The sequence below is a fragment of the Hoplias malabaricus genome, chromosome 7 (assembly GCF_029633855.1).
Source record: "Hoplias malabaricus isolate fHopMal1 chromosome 7, fHopMal1.hap1, whole genome shotgun sequence".
NCBI classification, from domain to species: Eukaryota; Metazoa; Chordata; class Actinopteri; order Characiformes; family Erythrinidae; genus Hoplias; species Hoplias malabaricus.
Window position 1 is genome coordinate 36570776 of NC_089806.1, and position 13842 is coordinate 36584617.

General features: G+C 41.6%; 1 protein-coding gene across 1 annotated transcript in view; it reads right to left on the reverse strand.

The window, feature by feature from the left end:
- Positions 1-13842, reverse strand: part of nbas (NBAS subunit of NRZ tethering complex) — a 262175-nt gene that overhangs the window by 75544 nt on the left and 172789 nt on the right. The window contains exons 47-48 of the mRNA XM_066676307.1: positions 11988-12077; positions 10977-11172 (exon numbers count right to left, since the gene is read on the reverse strand). Of these exons, the coding sequence (XP_066532404.1) occupies positions 10977-11172; positions 11988-12077 (286 nt within the window). The remainder of the gene's footprint in view (positions 1-10976; positions 11173-11987; positions 12078-13842) is intronic.

A 13842-nucleotide genomic window follows, 5' to 3' on the forward strand; every position in this document is an offset into this window, starting at 1 on the left:
CTACAAGGAACCTTTGAAGCTCTTCAAAAGACCATGGTGTAATTTTATAAGCTGCCATTGAGGGTGAGATTGTTTTTAAAATGTGATTACTCCTACAGTTTGGAGATTTTACAGTTGGTTAGTTTGTACTATCTGCATTTCACTGTGTTGACAGGTCTCAGTGCAAGGTTTAAACATCACTGTTTAGTCCATACTCAGCTTGGAACCACGGGAGAGTAGGTACTAATACGTACCCAGTTCCAGGTGCCAAATTTACCTAATGGAGGGGGAAAAAAAAGCCTAGTTGAGTTGGTACCATACAGTGGAAAAGCATAGTTTATCTAATCTCTGGGTGGGTGGGATGGCCCTGCCTTTCCCTCATCACTCAAAGAGATGGTACTCAATGCAAGCATCAGTTAGCTAACCTAGAACCTTTAGGTGCTGAGCTGTCCAGTGATATGTTAGCAGTAGTTTGAAAAGAAGTGAGGACTGATTTCACACTCTTAATTTGGAAAGACTCTGTGATTTGTGGGGAGATAGCTAGTGGGTGGAACTGGCAAATACAAGTGACTGGGGACAAATACCCCTCTCAAAAAATTTAATTAGAACTTCCACAATCTCTGTCTGGACAGGGCTGAAACTGAATGCCACTCTAGGGAAAAGGGAGGGGGGAAGAAAAAAAAAAAAAGAAAATAAAGAAATCTGAGCCAAAAACTGCATTGTGTTTGAAACCAATAAAACAACTAGGTGCTTGACCAGGGATATATTTATACTGGACCCATCTGAGGACCATGTGGTGGATATTTCTGTGGAACGATCCCCTAGTCCACGTTTCAAATTCCTACCAATGAACAGCACTGGGGTCTTGTCTGGGAATTCATTTTTCTCACGCATCTTTGGTGGAGAGAGACTGTAGAGCAGGCATCAGTCTACTACCAGTAAAGAGAATCAGGTGTTTGTCTGGGACTGCAGTCTGGACGCATTTCTCTTTGTTGGAAGCTCACTGTACTGTGCAATGCCCATCAATAAACAGAAATTGGGGTTTGTCCACACAGCACCCAAGTCTGATTTCAATCACAACTCTGACCATTCACTCTTTGGGGGAAGAGAGTGAACCGTGAGTTTCCAACATCCACCAGAAAATATTGAGAGAGCGCCAAGGCCCTGTTTGGGATTTCAGTTGGATGCATGTCTCTGTTCCCAGTTTCAATCCTGACAGCACTCAAATTTTCATTTGGTGAAAGTGTAACGTACGTGTGTTTCAAATGTCCAGCAGAAAAATAAAACATAACAGAACCAGGGGCTCGACTGAGACTTCAGCCTAGAACCTTTAACCTTTCTTACTTTTTGGTGATTCTTACTTACTGAAGTCAAGAGTTAGAAACTTGTATATTGGAAACAGAAGGCTAAACTTGTGAGATGTGTTTCTGCCAAGAAATATATGCCAGAAAAAGAGCTTACATGACTGAAATGAGACTCTATGAACTTATCCCAAGTTATTCCCAGGCTTTACTTTGATCACAGATGTTGACAGCATGTAAAAGAAAGCATTTTGTCAAAGCTTGAGGCTTTGAAAATGGTGCAGTTACACTGATGTGATAGAAAGGCATCTAATTAGAGTTTACATTACCGACATTATGCACGCGATTCTTTACGTTACAAAACCACTCTACGCATAACGTGTAATTATATGATTGCCTGATATGCATAATGTGTATAATCTTCCTTTTAGCTGTGTAGAAGCTTTCCTCTCTCCTCTTATCTAGAACCTTGTGTTTCATGTCTTTAGGTCGATGTGCTCATAGTACAACTCCAGGTCCATAAACGTTGATGTGACATACATATATTTTGACATGACTTTAAATAAAAACAGTACAAAAATGAGATATTTATTGTTATATACTCATCATTTTCTTTTGAAGCTTTACACTCTAACAACTTCAAGACTTTTTGGAAAGTGTTGAGACAGTGGAAATTGACTAGTAACAAATTAAGATGCTCCAAAAACGTTTTACACAGTTAATGTCATTATGCTTGTATATAAATATAAATCATGGAAAAGCAGCTTGCAGCTCAAAATCAAAGGGTGAGCAAATTATTAAGTGGTTTAAGTGTTATAAATGGTTGCAGGGTTTGTAGGTATGCCACCCTCTACAGCGCACATTATCACCAGGCTAGTTTGTGAATCTGTAGAAACCACTGTACACAAAAGGAGCAAAACATGATAAACAACAAACTACAACAACAAACAGCCAATACAGTTATGCAGCCACGCAGTCACAGTTACACAGCTCCAGGGACCTGGACTGGTTTCTAGCCATGGTCGAAAAACACACCTTGGTAGGTGGATTGGTGACTCAAAAAAGATGTGAGTGAATGTGTGAGTGTGTGTCGCCCTGTGAAAGACTGGCGCCCACTACCGGGTGTATTCCTGCCTTGCGCCCAATGATTCCGGGTAGGCTCTGGACCCAAAGCGACCCTGAACTGAATAAGTGTTTACAGACAATGAATGAATGAATGAAAACATTCTCCTGTTATTTAGTCATTTCATTGTAATAGTTACGTAATATTAAAAATTACCTTTTTATTTTACCATATGCAGTTTTTGCCCATCGCCCTGGAGTTCACTGTCTGATACACATACAAAGACACAACACACAGTTGAAATGCAGGGCACGAATGCATTGACAAAAAATAAAATGCTTCTTGTTTTTCTCTTTAAAAAAAAAACAAAAAAAAAAAAACCCACTATAACTGCTATTTTTAACACTGTGTAATAATTGCCATAAAACGACAAATAAACATAAGAAGGTTCGAATTTTGAATACAAATATAGGACACATTTTACACAAAAACAGCCTCTCAGTCTGTGTATTAGAGCTTAACAAACCAATGAGCGGAGTATGAGCACGGTGTCTTATAAAGGGAAAAAGCAGAATCCCACAGTAAGTGCAGTGAGAATTAATATCATGATACTTTTACAGGGCCCCTGATTCACAAGGGGAATTTAACCCTGTGTGTGTGTGTGTGCATACAAACACAGTGCATATTAACCTGCACAATATCATTAAGGGAAAAGGGGAGTCATGGTGTTGCACAGCTGTCCTGGGAGAAAGACAAAGGAATTCAATCACGATGCCATTGCTGTGTGATCAAAGTCATTTCCCTAATCAGACAGCCATGCAATCATCCACCAAGTGCTTTCATTAAAACAGACAGCTCAACTTCACATTAGCCCACACAAGCACGGATCGTCCAATGCCTAGTGCATGACTGAATAATAAACACGTATGCATTATTGTTTTGCCTGATAAGGTACTAAAAATAGCATAAGAGCAACCTTAAACCTTGGTGGTTGGTAGATAATAATGTGTAATACCACTGCCTTATATGCAGAAGACTAGGAACTGATTCGGTGTTTGGGTAAACACACTAAGCTACAATAATAAGAGCCCTTGGGCAAGACTCCTAACATTAAATTTGACCACATATACCATGAATGAACGTATCATTGCCCCAAAAATATAATGAAAACCCAGATTATGTCTCAGACAGATTAAACCCCCCTTCCCTATAAAAGGCTCTCAGAAGCTACATTCTTGCTGAGAGATTACTGACTGTTTGACATGCCTCTATAACGCACTCAAAGACTGTTTGCCCAGCTGACAAACTTTGACAGGGGGTGCATCACTGGATTGAGAGAAGCAGGATGGTTGTTTGACGAATTGCCTATGATCTAGGCTGTTCTGACCACGCGGTTGAGGACATGTTGGGAGTAGTGGAGTCATGAACAAGAAACCTGGAACTGTATCATCTTTAGCAACACATCTGTTCTGTTTAGGATCCAGTGATGGTCAGGTTTGATTGTTTACATCTTGGGGTGAGTGCTTCAATCCTGCCTTTGCTGTGGAGATACACACTATCCCAACTACTACTGTGAAGAACTGGAAAGCCATCGCAAATGACAGTCAGCACTAGTAGAGTTACAAGGGACACTAACAGCTCAACGATATGTGAAGGACATGTGTTGCCTTTCATGGCAAGAGCTCCACCTCGCATATTCAGCAGGATAATGCTCACCCACACACAGCGAAGGTTTCCCAGGAATGTCTTGGCCAGATTGCAACACTTCCCTGGTTGCCAGATTTATTGCCAATCGAACATTTATGGGACCAGTTGGGATGCTAGCTTCTGCAACCTAAGAGTGGGTAGGATCTACAGGCCCAGCTGCAACATCTTTGGGCAAATGTGTCACAGGATGTCATATGGAATCTGTATGCCTCCCAATCGTGCCCAATCGTATCTCTTCTTTTATCCAAGATAGAAGTGCCCCAACAGGGCACTAGAGCCTCTTATATGTTGCACATTTTCCCCAATATTTTCCTCACTCTAATATTGTAAACACATATCATTATTACATTTATACACCACCTCATTGGATTCCAACTCTTTCTAATTTTTTTTTTCTTTTTTATCAATCAGTGTTTATGTGTAAAATATATCAACAACCTGACAGATAACAACCTTAATTACTTAAAAGTGTTGGTCATATCACAACAAGACTGAATTAAGTGTATTTTTTCCTGTTCTCTAGAAACATCACCATTCTGGAAATACAAAGTTCTTTGTCTGACAAAGCTGATTGATATCAGAAGACCGAAGTGGAGAGAACAAAATGTAACAAAATCAAGGCACCAGCTCCAGGGAAAGCTGCTGGTTGCTATGGCATGGGTTCTTGGAACTGGGAGTTGGTTGATTAGTTTGGAGATGCAGAAGATGGAAGTGTGTGTCAGTCAGAGACAGAAACCTGGAGGCATCAACACACACACACACACACACACACCCTCAGCGGGTAGAAACAGCGTGCCAGTGTGCTGTGGCCTTGTTCCCAGTGCCGCTGAGGGCGCACACACACACACACCCTTATCTACTCCCTTAGCTCAACTCCGCTAATCAACACAAGGCATGCTGGGATTTGCAGTTCTGAAGCAGCCATCTGAAAACATGCCCACTCTTATAACGGCATATTGGACGAGAAAATAAAAGCCCACCACATGCAATACTTCTACCCCCCACCAACCACAACCACCCCAAACACACACACACAGACACAACGGCACCCCCCCCCCCAAACCTAATCAATCTGGCTTTAATCACTCCTGCGCCTCTAGGCTATGGCAAGGCTGTGCATTACTGCTCTCCCTTCATTTCCCCTCTCTCTTTAGATTACCTTGCAAGACCATCATAAAGCGAATGTAGCTCATTTCCACTGAGCCAAATAATGGCCATAAACGTGGACGGCAAAATAAATGGCCATAGCTACAGCGACGAGGGCTTGTCTGCTATGAAACATAGATTCAATCTGAACAGGCAATGGGCTGACCCAAAAATTCGGAGGGTGTTTTTCTTGTTCTTATTTTTATTTTCATTTTTTTTAAAGGAAAGCACACCTTTTAATTTGAGGAGGAAAGCTATTTTAAAGATATAACGGCCCATCGAGCAACTTATATTCTGTAATGGCAGAGTGGCACATATAGCATTAGGATAAAAGATTTAAACATTTACCATCACATGTAGGGGCAAAGTCAAAGAAAATAAAAAATCCAAAGTTTCAGCAGAATGATCACAAACGAATTCAGTATTAACAGCTGTTTATAATTAATTCCCCATGTCAAGTAGGCTACTGATCATGTAGAGTGGCCTTCTTAAGCACCATTCACTTACAATAAGTGAGCTCTCCCTTTAAGACCTTGAAGACTGAAGGTTGCAATCATTATTTCATTTAAGAATTGACTGATTAACCCAATTAAATTACCATCAAACACCCGCCAGCGACTGCATAAACACTGGGTCATTTACATTATTCAGGTTCAGCAAATTAAACAATTACAAGCTTGAGCACATCAGCTAAACACACGCAGGGATCACTGCTGAGGTCCCGAACTGGGGAACTGGCAAGGAATGGATTTAACTTACAGGGATTCTGAAATGATCCAGATACAGGAAACTGATGCAGATGAACTCAGGATTGACTTCATTAGTTCCATTCCCCTTATAGGCCCACTATAGTTCTATTCCGCTGGGAAGGTTTGTCCTTGCCCACAGAAAGGAGTCAGTAGACCACAATACTGGATGTTTTATTCTAGAACACTGTCACGTCGTAGCCTCATCCCAGCCTAATTTAGCCGTCTTATGAAACAGGGTCTTTATTTATTTATTTAAATGTAAACCGATTCTGTAACATTATCTAGCAATTCAGGCAACACAGATGGGATTAGTTTTACATGGAGAGGGGGTGGACCATAGTTATTACTGGAGTAAAATACTACTAAATTAGTTTTTAAATTGATTTAAGAGGTGTTGTAATCTAACTGCTACCAGAGTATATTACTACTGGGGCAGGGTTCGTTTTACTTCGGGAATTGGGGTAATTTATGGCTCACAAGATTACAACACTACTGGGAAGGGACTCATTTTAAAAGGGGACACTGGGAAATGTAATGCAATTTTCTAGGATATGCACAAAAGATTATGACTGCTTTTACCTGCTATAAAACCAACTATAGAAATGATCCCAGGTAATATTAATACTGTGCAGTCGTGACACTGTACAGCACCATTAGGCCAGGGTGAGTTTCATAAGGAAAGGTGGCAGATTGTAGTTTCAAAGAGGACATGGTACGATATATAATTATTGCTTGTGTACAGTATTATTAGGATGAGAATCATTACCAATACTGGGATATGATTCGTTTCCTATAGGGAAGTGCAGAAATGTGGTATGCTTTTCAAGTTCAGGGTCGCGGTGGGTCCGGTGCCTGCCCGGAATCACTAGTGCAAGGTGGACACCCTGGAGGGGTTGCCAGTCTTTCGCAGGGCAACACGCACTCACACCTATGGATACTTTTAAGGAGGAGAATGAGGAGATCACACCAAATTCCTCAAGCGGGGCTTGAAACCACAATCTCAGGTCCCTGGAGCTGTGTGACAGCAACACTACCCTCACAGTGCTATAGAAGAGAATTAATTTTTCATGGGGAAATGGAATGATGCAAATATTACTGGTGTTACTCAGTGATTTTGGTCTTGTCAGAATCTGCAGGTTTAGTAAACATTATGGAGACTTGACCTGCTAAAAAACAGACCACAGCAAGAGTGTTGAATCTGAATCCAGTAAAAAGTGCAGTGTCAATAAATAATACATTATAGCCTGCCCAACAGGAGGTTTTGCATATATTTTCTTAAGTACAGAGGCCTTAAAAAGACGTCTGTATTCTCTTTCTCCCAAAACAACTCCATATATACAGTATGTGTGCATGTGTATTTACATATTTCCACATTTATTTACTGATGTATTTCCAAATTTTTTTCCCCCACATTCCATATTTCTCATATTTATTCTTGTGTTGTTCCAGCTTTCTTTCTTTATTTCTATGCTTCTTACGTGTTCATCTGACTGTAAACAGCGTCTTTGGGTTACTGAAAAGCGCTTTAAAAATGCCATTTATTATTATTATTATAATTATTATTATTATTATTATTATTGTTCACTATTACACATTTCTTCAGACATTTCGTTCTTAATTTCCACATTTCTTTATTTACTTATTTCAATTCTGCATGTGTCCGTATATTAATTCATTCATTCATTATCTGTAACCCTTATCCAGTTCAGGGTCGCGGTGGGTCCAGAGCCTACCTGGAATCATTGGGCGCAAGGCGGGAACACACCCTGGAGGTGGCCCGTATATTAATAAATGTATAAATATAAAAATGCATCAATAAATAAATGTAGTAATGTGTAAATACAAGAATAAAGAAATACAGTAAATTGGTGTGTTATCCCTGTGTCTGCGTGGGTTTCCTCCGGGTGACTGTCTGTGAGGAGTGTGGTGTGTTCTCCCTGTGTCTGCGTGGGTTTCCTCCGGGTGACTGTCTGTGAGGAGTGTGGTGTGTTATCCCTGTGTCTGCGTGGGTTTCCTCCGGGTGGCTGTCTGTGAGGAGTGTGGTGTGTTCTCCCTGTGTCTGCGTGGGTTTCCTCCGGGTGACTGTCTGTAAGGAGTGTGGTTTGTTCTCTCTGTGTCTGCGTGGGTTTCCTTTGGGTGACTGTCTGTAAGGAGTGTGGTGTGTTCTCCCTGTGTCTGCGTGGGTTTCCTCCGGGTGACTGTCTGTGAGGAGTTGGTGTGTTCTCTCTGTGTCTGCGTGGGTTTCCTACGGGTGACTGTCTGTAAGGAGTGTGGTGTGTTTTCTCTGTGTCTGCGTGGGTTTCCTCCAGATGACTGTCTGTGAGGAGTTGGTGTGTTCTCTCTGTGTCTGCGTGGGTTTCCTACGGGTGACTGTCTGTGAGGAGTGTGGTGTGTTCTCCCTGTGTCTGCGTGGGTTTCTTCCAGGTGACTGTCTGTGAGGAGTTGGTGTGTTCTCCCTGTGTCTGCGTGGGTTTCTTCCGGGTGCTCCGGTTTCCTCCCACGGTCCAAAAACACACATTGGTAGGTGGATTGGTGACTCAAAAAGTGTCTGTAGGTGTGAGTGTGTGAGTGAATATGTGAGTGTGTGTGTCACCCTACGAAGGACTGGCGCCCCCTCCAGGGTGTGTTCCTGCCTTGTGCCCAATATTCCGGGCAGACTCTGGACCCACCGCGACCCTGAACTGGATATGTGGTTACAGACAATGAAAGAAATGAATGAATGAATGATTCATAGGACATCCATCTACCATGCCACTGTACACAGACAAGAAGGAACTATGAAGCAAGGGTTTCTAATAACGTGGTCCATGAGTGTTTCTTGAAAGACTTCAAATTCAGATCTCACTCTGCTGACACTGCTGTGACATCACTCATATTTCTGTTTGTCTCTTATTTTAAAGCCTAATTTTTTATTGTGGCTTTCACTGAATGGAATTCAGATTTTTAATTATGATTATGTTTCCGCAATGTGATGTTGTGGCGTTCTTCTCAAAGCACACTCAGCTGTTCAGTCATGCCTTGTGTGCAGAAATAAACTGCTGACAAGCTTGTTTATGGAGGAAGGTGTAGGATTGGGTCGCACTGGTTGGTGGTGCATGAAAAGGCCACGGTAAACAGCAAAAACAAACTTTTAACACAGACAATTATATTATAGAGTGGAGCTGGGCTGGAGAAGGAGTTTTATATCATGCATTAAACTCTAAAAACTAACAAAACACATAAATAGTGCTCTGAAGCACCCGTCAAAGTGCAGACATATTTTGCAAACTCTTCTGTCCATCCATCTATCCATCCAGCCATCATTTACTGAGTCTTTCTGTAAGAGTACTTCAGGGGTAATATTCAAACCTCTTACATCTCTCTCTCTCTCTCTAGAGCTATGTGATGATACCGCAGGTGGATCTGAACCGGCATATTAAAGGTTTTTCTCTCTCGGTTCCCTCTCCTTTTGTACCCTTTTTCCCTCCTCTTCTTCCTCTCTTCAAAAAAATACAACAAAGGCACTCAACTCTCCAGAGGGGGAAAAACCAGACAGAAAAGAGGGGGATGACAAAGAGAAGGAGAGACTGAAGACGGGGAAAGTGAGTAAGGGAGGGGGAGTGAGAGAATAAATGCAAAAAACAGAGTAATTCAAAGAAATAGAGAGAAAACGAGATGAGAGAATGAGTCAAAAGAGAAATGAAAAAGGTGAAAGAAAGATAAGAAAAGGAAAAAAAGAAAGAATATAAGAATAAGAGAGGGAGAGAGACAAACAGACAGATCTTGTCCTGGAGTCTGTTTCTGTTCATCTCTCTGGTCCTGTGCTGCTGTGTGTTATGTGGAGGTTGTGCAGACGTTGTGGTGATGGCCCACTGAACGGACCAATGACATGCTCCACTCCCTCAGGCAGTAAATGGTGAAAAGAAAGAGCAGATGTCCTGTAATCCCTGGACAAACGAGGGCTTTCCACAAACATGTCAGTAAACACACAGTCGCACAAACACTCACCATGCAACTGGAAAACGAGATTAGAACTCAAACCGCACCAAGGAATTAACCGACGTCGCGGAGTCAGTGAACTGAATATTCTCATGTGTGAAGTGGAAATATAGAAGCGGTATTATTTTACTATTCAAATATCTGTATTCATGATCTGAAGATACGTGGAGTCTTAGAAAACAAACCTGGACAACATTAAAATGCATTCACACACCGTACAATCAAATCCTCACTCCAAGGTTAGATAACCAAACCGGAGATACACTTCAAAAAGCAGTTGTTGACACCCTAATGATCGGGTAACTTGGCCAAATCAAGCCTTTCCCAATTAAATAGCTGGGCATGAGTGTATAGGGTCAAACTACGTATCTATAGCCTTGATACCAGAAGAAACCTGTTGTTCAGGTGTCCAAACTGGCCATGCATTGTATTAGCGTGAATTTGTCTTCAAGTGGTCTCAGTGTCAGTTCTTGTAAAGAAAGAGGCATAGGGTGAAATGAACAATTTCTAACAAAACTATGATAACCAGTGTATTTCAACATATTATGACCCTTTAATCCATAACAAACACAAATCATCGCTAGTAATACGCTGGTGTATTTAGCTAGTAAAGTTCCAGTTCCACCTTAAATGGTTAAGGATTCACCGGTTTGGCTCCTAATGCTACTACAACATTTAAGGTGGAAATGTAAGTCTTGAAGAGTTAGGAGTGGGTGATAATACACGATTGTCAAAGGCTTCTGAAAACACGGGATGCCCTGATCTGAGCTAAAGTCCAGCAGCGAGGGTGCAGCAGCACTGTACCACTCCTCTGATATCACTGCAGACTGGTAGAGCTGCTTACTGATCGTATAACAGGCTCTGGAAAGGTTTTCTCATTACATACAGGAAGATTTGAACCACTACACCTGGTAACCAGAGGCAAGGTGACACTTGAAAATGAAGAAGATTGGACAGGAACGAGGATGAGCGTGACCAGCAAAAAGATGCATGGCAACAACAATAATAAAACGTGTAATATACATTAATGTGTGTGTGTGTGTTTGTGTGTACCTGTCGGCTTGGCCAGCAGGCTTTCAGCACTGCCTGGCTTCTGAAGAACACCAGTAGGCGGATGTCCTCGTCACTGAGATGGAAAGAATGCTCTAGAATCTGCAGGACCTCGATCCTGATCCTCACAGGCTTGGAGTCGTCTCCGCAGAACGGCCGTAACCATGCCAACAGGTCCTCAGACGACACAGTCTTTCCCCTGGGACACGTCGATGGAGGACAGACTTAACAAGGCGCTTTTTCCTCCAAGCCCATATCAAATTTTTATTAACCTCCACTAATGCTGGAGGACCACTCAGACGCAGACGTCTCACTTCTTTCTCTCAAAGGAAAGGAACAAAGCGACTAAGACTGGCCCTTCTGGCGCACAGATACGTATACAAGAAGATGACAGATATGTAAAAGGTAATTACTACAATCAAAACATTAAATATATATATTTTTCCTTTTCATGCAAAACCATAATCCCCTGTTGTTTGATGAGCTTCAGATACTACTTCATTTTGACGAGGTTATTGATGAGGGGACATCTTATGGCCTTATTAACTCACTTCTTCAATGCTGGTGCATTTTCAGCTGGGGATTTTTTATTTATTTATTTTTAAATAAGGTTTTCCTAAGTGAGTAAACAAGGGATAAACTGAGTTTTTACGATCCAATTACAGCACTGGACCCACAAGCTAAGGCGGGTTAGACTGTAAAAGGGATGATTAGGGCAGAGAAATAAGAAAACAATGGAGAAGTAACTCAACCAAGTTAAAAGAGCATCCTGCTTGACACAGCTGCCTCGCATTGAGAGTGGCTCACTATTGTTTAAAGGAACAGGCACTGAAACCAGTTTCTGAACAGGGTGGTTCGGATGAGGGGATAACAGCGCTGTGGTCATAGATATTTCAATAAGACAGGTGTTTTCCAAATAAAAATGCATCACAACAAATGAGGCAAATATGCCCCTCTGTAAAAGGATGGAAACGGCCATGTGACACTGTGAGAGGCATCAGCTGATGGACTCACCCTTTCTGAACGTCCTCGTGTACTGCTCCCACTATATCTTCCAGCACTTTCAGAGGGGCCACATAATCCTTCAGGATGTCTTTGTCTCCACTGTATGTAACACACACAGACACAAACATAAATATGTATTATTTAATAATTTATTATTCATTTATTTGCAAACATACATTATCACAGCTCCACCAACCCACCCCTCCCTAACCACACACCCCAGGGAAGGAGAAGGCCAAAACAAGAGTCATCTGGGACAGGTAAAGCCCATCGCTCATTCTGATCTGCTGCTGGAAGTGCATGCAAACTGCCCAGTTCTGTCACATCAGCCAATAAAAGCCTGCACTAGCGAGCATTGTATTTGTGTGATGATTTGGGTGGGGGGTGTCCCATAGATATGCAGCCTCTTTTTCTGGGGAAAAAGGCCTGATATGACCACATCATATGATTCCTTTTGAGGATCCGTTGCAATTTTTCTAGGTTCAAGTATTTGTCTTTAACTTCTGAGAGTATTTCACAGTGTACTAACTACTAACACCCCTGTCCTCTACTGTGCTATAAGCTCATATTCATACCCAGGGAAACTGAAATGTGGCAGAGTTCAGGCTCAAGGGTCCAGGGAGATCAAACATTTACATTTGATTATTAAAAATTTTAACCAAACATACCTGTCTGGTTTATTCAACACGCTTTAATAATTTACCATAAAAAATATGAATGTTATAAATGATTCCAAACATAAAACACTGCAGTGTTCATAATACAGAGTGAGGGTTTTCAGCTACATCAACTACCAACAGAGCTGCCTCTCAGTTATCACTATCCCTGTTTATACTTGTTTGGGTTGAGTTTAAAAGCCCTGGACCATCACAGATCTTCAGACGCTAGGATTTTTACACTGATGCCTTTGTATCTTGCAATTTGGGCTCCTACGGCACACTGTGTATTGTTGATAAACAGTTGTGGGCTTGTGTTTGTGATTCCTCCTCGTTCTCTCTGCTGTATTCCTGGATATCAATAGCATTCTTGTTCTTTCTTGTTAGAATCAAAACACTGTAATAACTCTGTCCTCCCGGCATTGCGGGGCGATAGAATTTCACTCCATCCTGCAGGTTTGGTTTGTGAGTAACACCAAGCAGATACTCTTGAAGTGTTTTGAAGTGTTTGAGGTTAGTTCGGCGCAGACTTGTTTTTATTTTCCTGATTTCGCTTACATTCCCAAAGGAAGGCAAAAAGGTACAGTGGGTCACTTCAGCACTCAAGATGTGATTTCCTTCTCTCTTTGGAGTAGTGGTTTTTAATAAAGAAGATGGAGAAGCTACTTCCTTTGGCGATCTGTAACACTGCTGTAATCCAAGCACATAACATCTTCATTGCAAAACAAAGAGAGTGCTGATATTACCTTACATACACAGGCTATTCACGCCTCTTTAAACTCACTAAAATCTGACCATAGGGTCATCAGAGCTTACAGAACAACAGGGTTTCCAAAATAAGGCTTCAATTTAGATACATATTTTCAAAATAGGACCTCTTACAAACTTGCAAGGCCTGGCGGACCACCACAGCTGTCACCGTCAGATAAACAGCACTTAAAGCCGCACCCAGAACCCAGACCTCATCACCACTAAATGTCATCATAAGCAGATATTGATCACCATAAGAAGAAAATACAACCTTTAAAGCTGCTTTTAATACCAATTTTAACTAAAATTACAATTAGAATCACTTTATTGGCCACTGTGCTTGCACACAGAAGAATGTAACCCAATCCGTGCAGTGAAACACACATTTACATGCACACTAGTGAACACTAGGGGGCAGTGAGCACAAATTCATCCCCAGGGAGCAGTTAGGGGTTAGG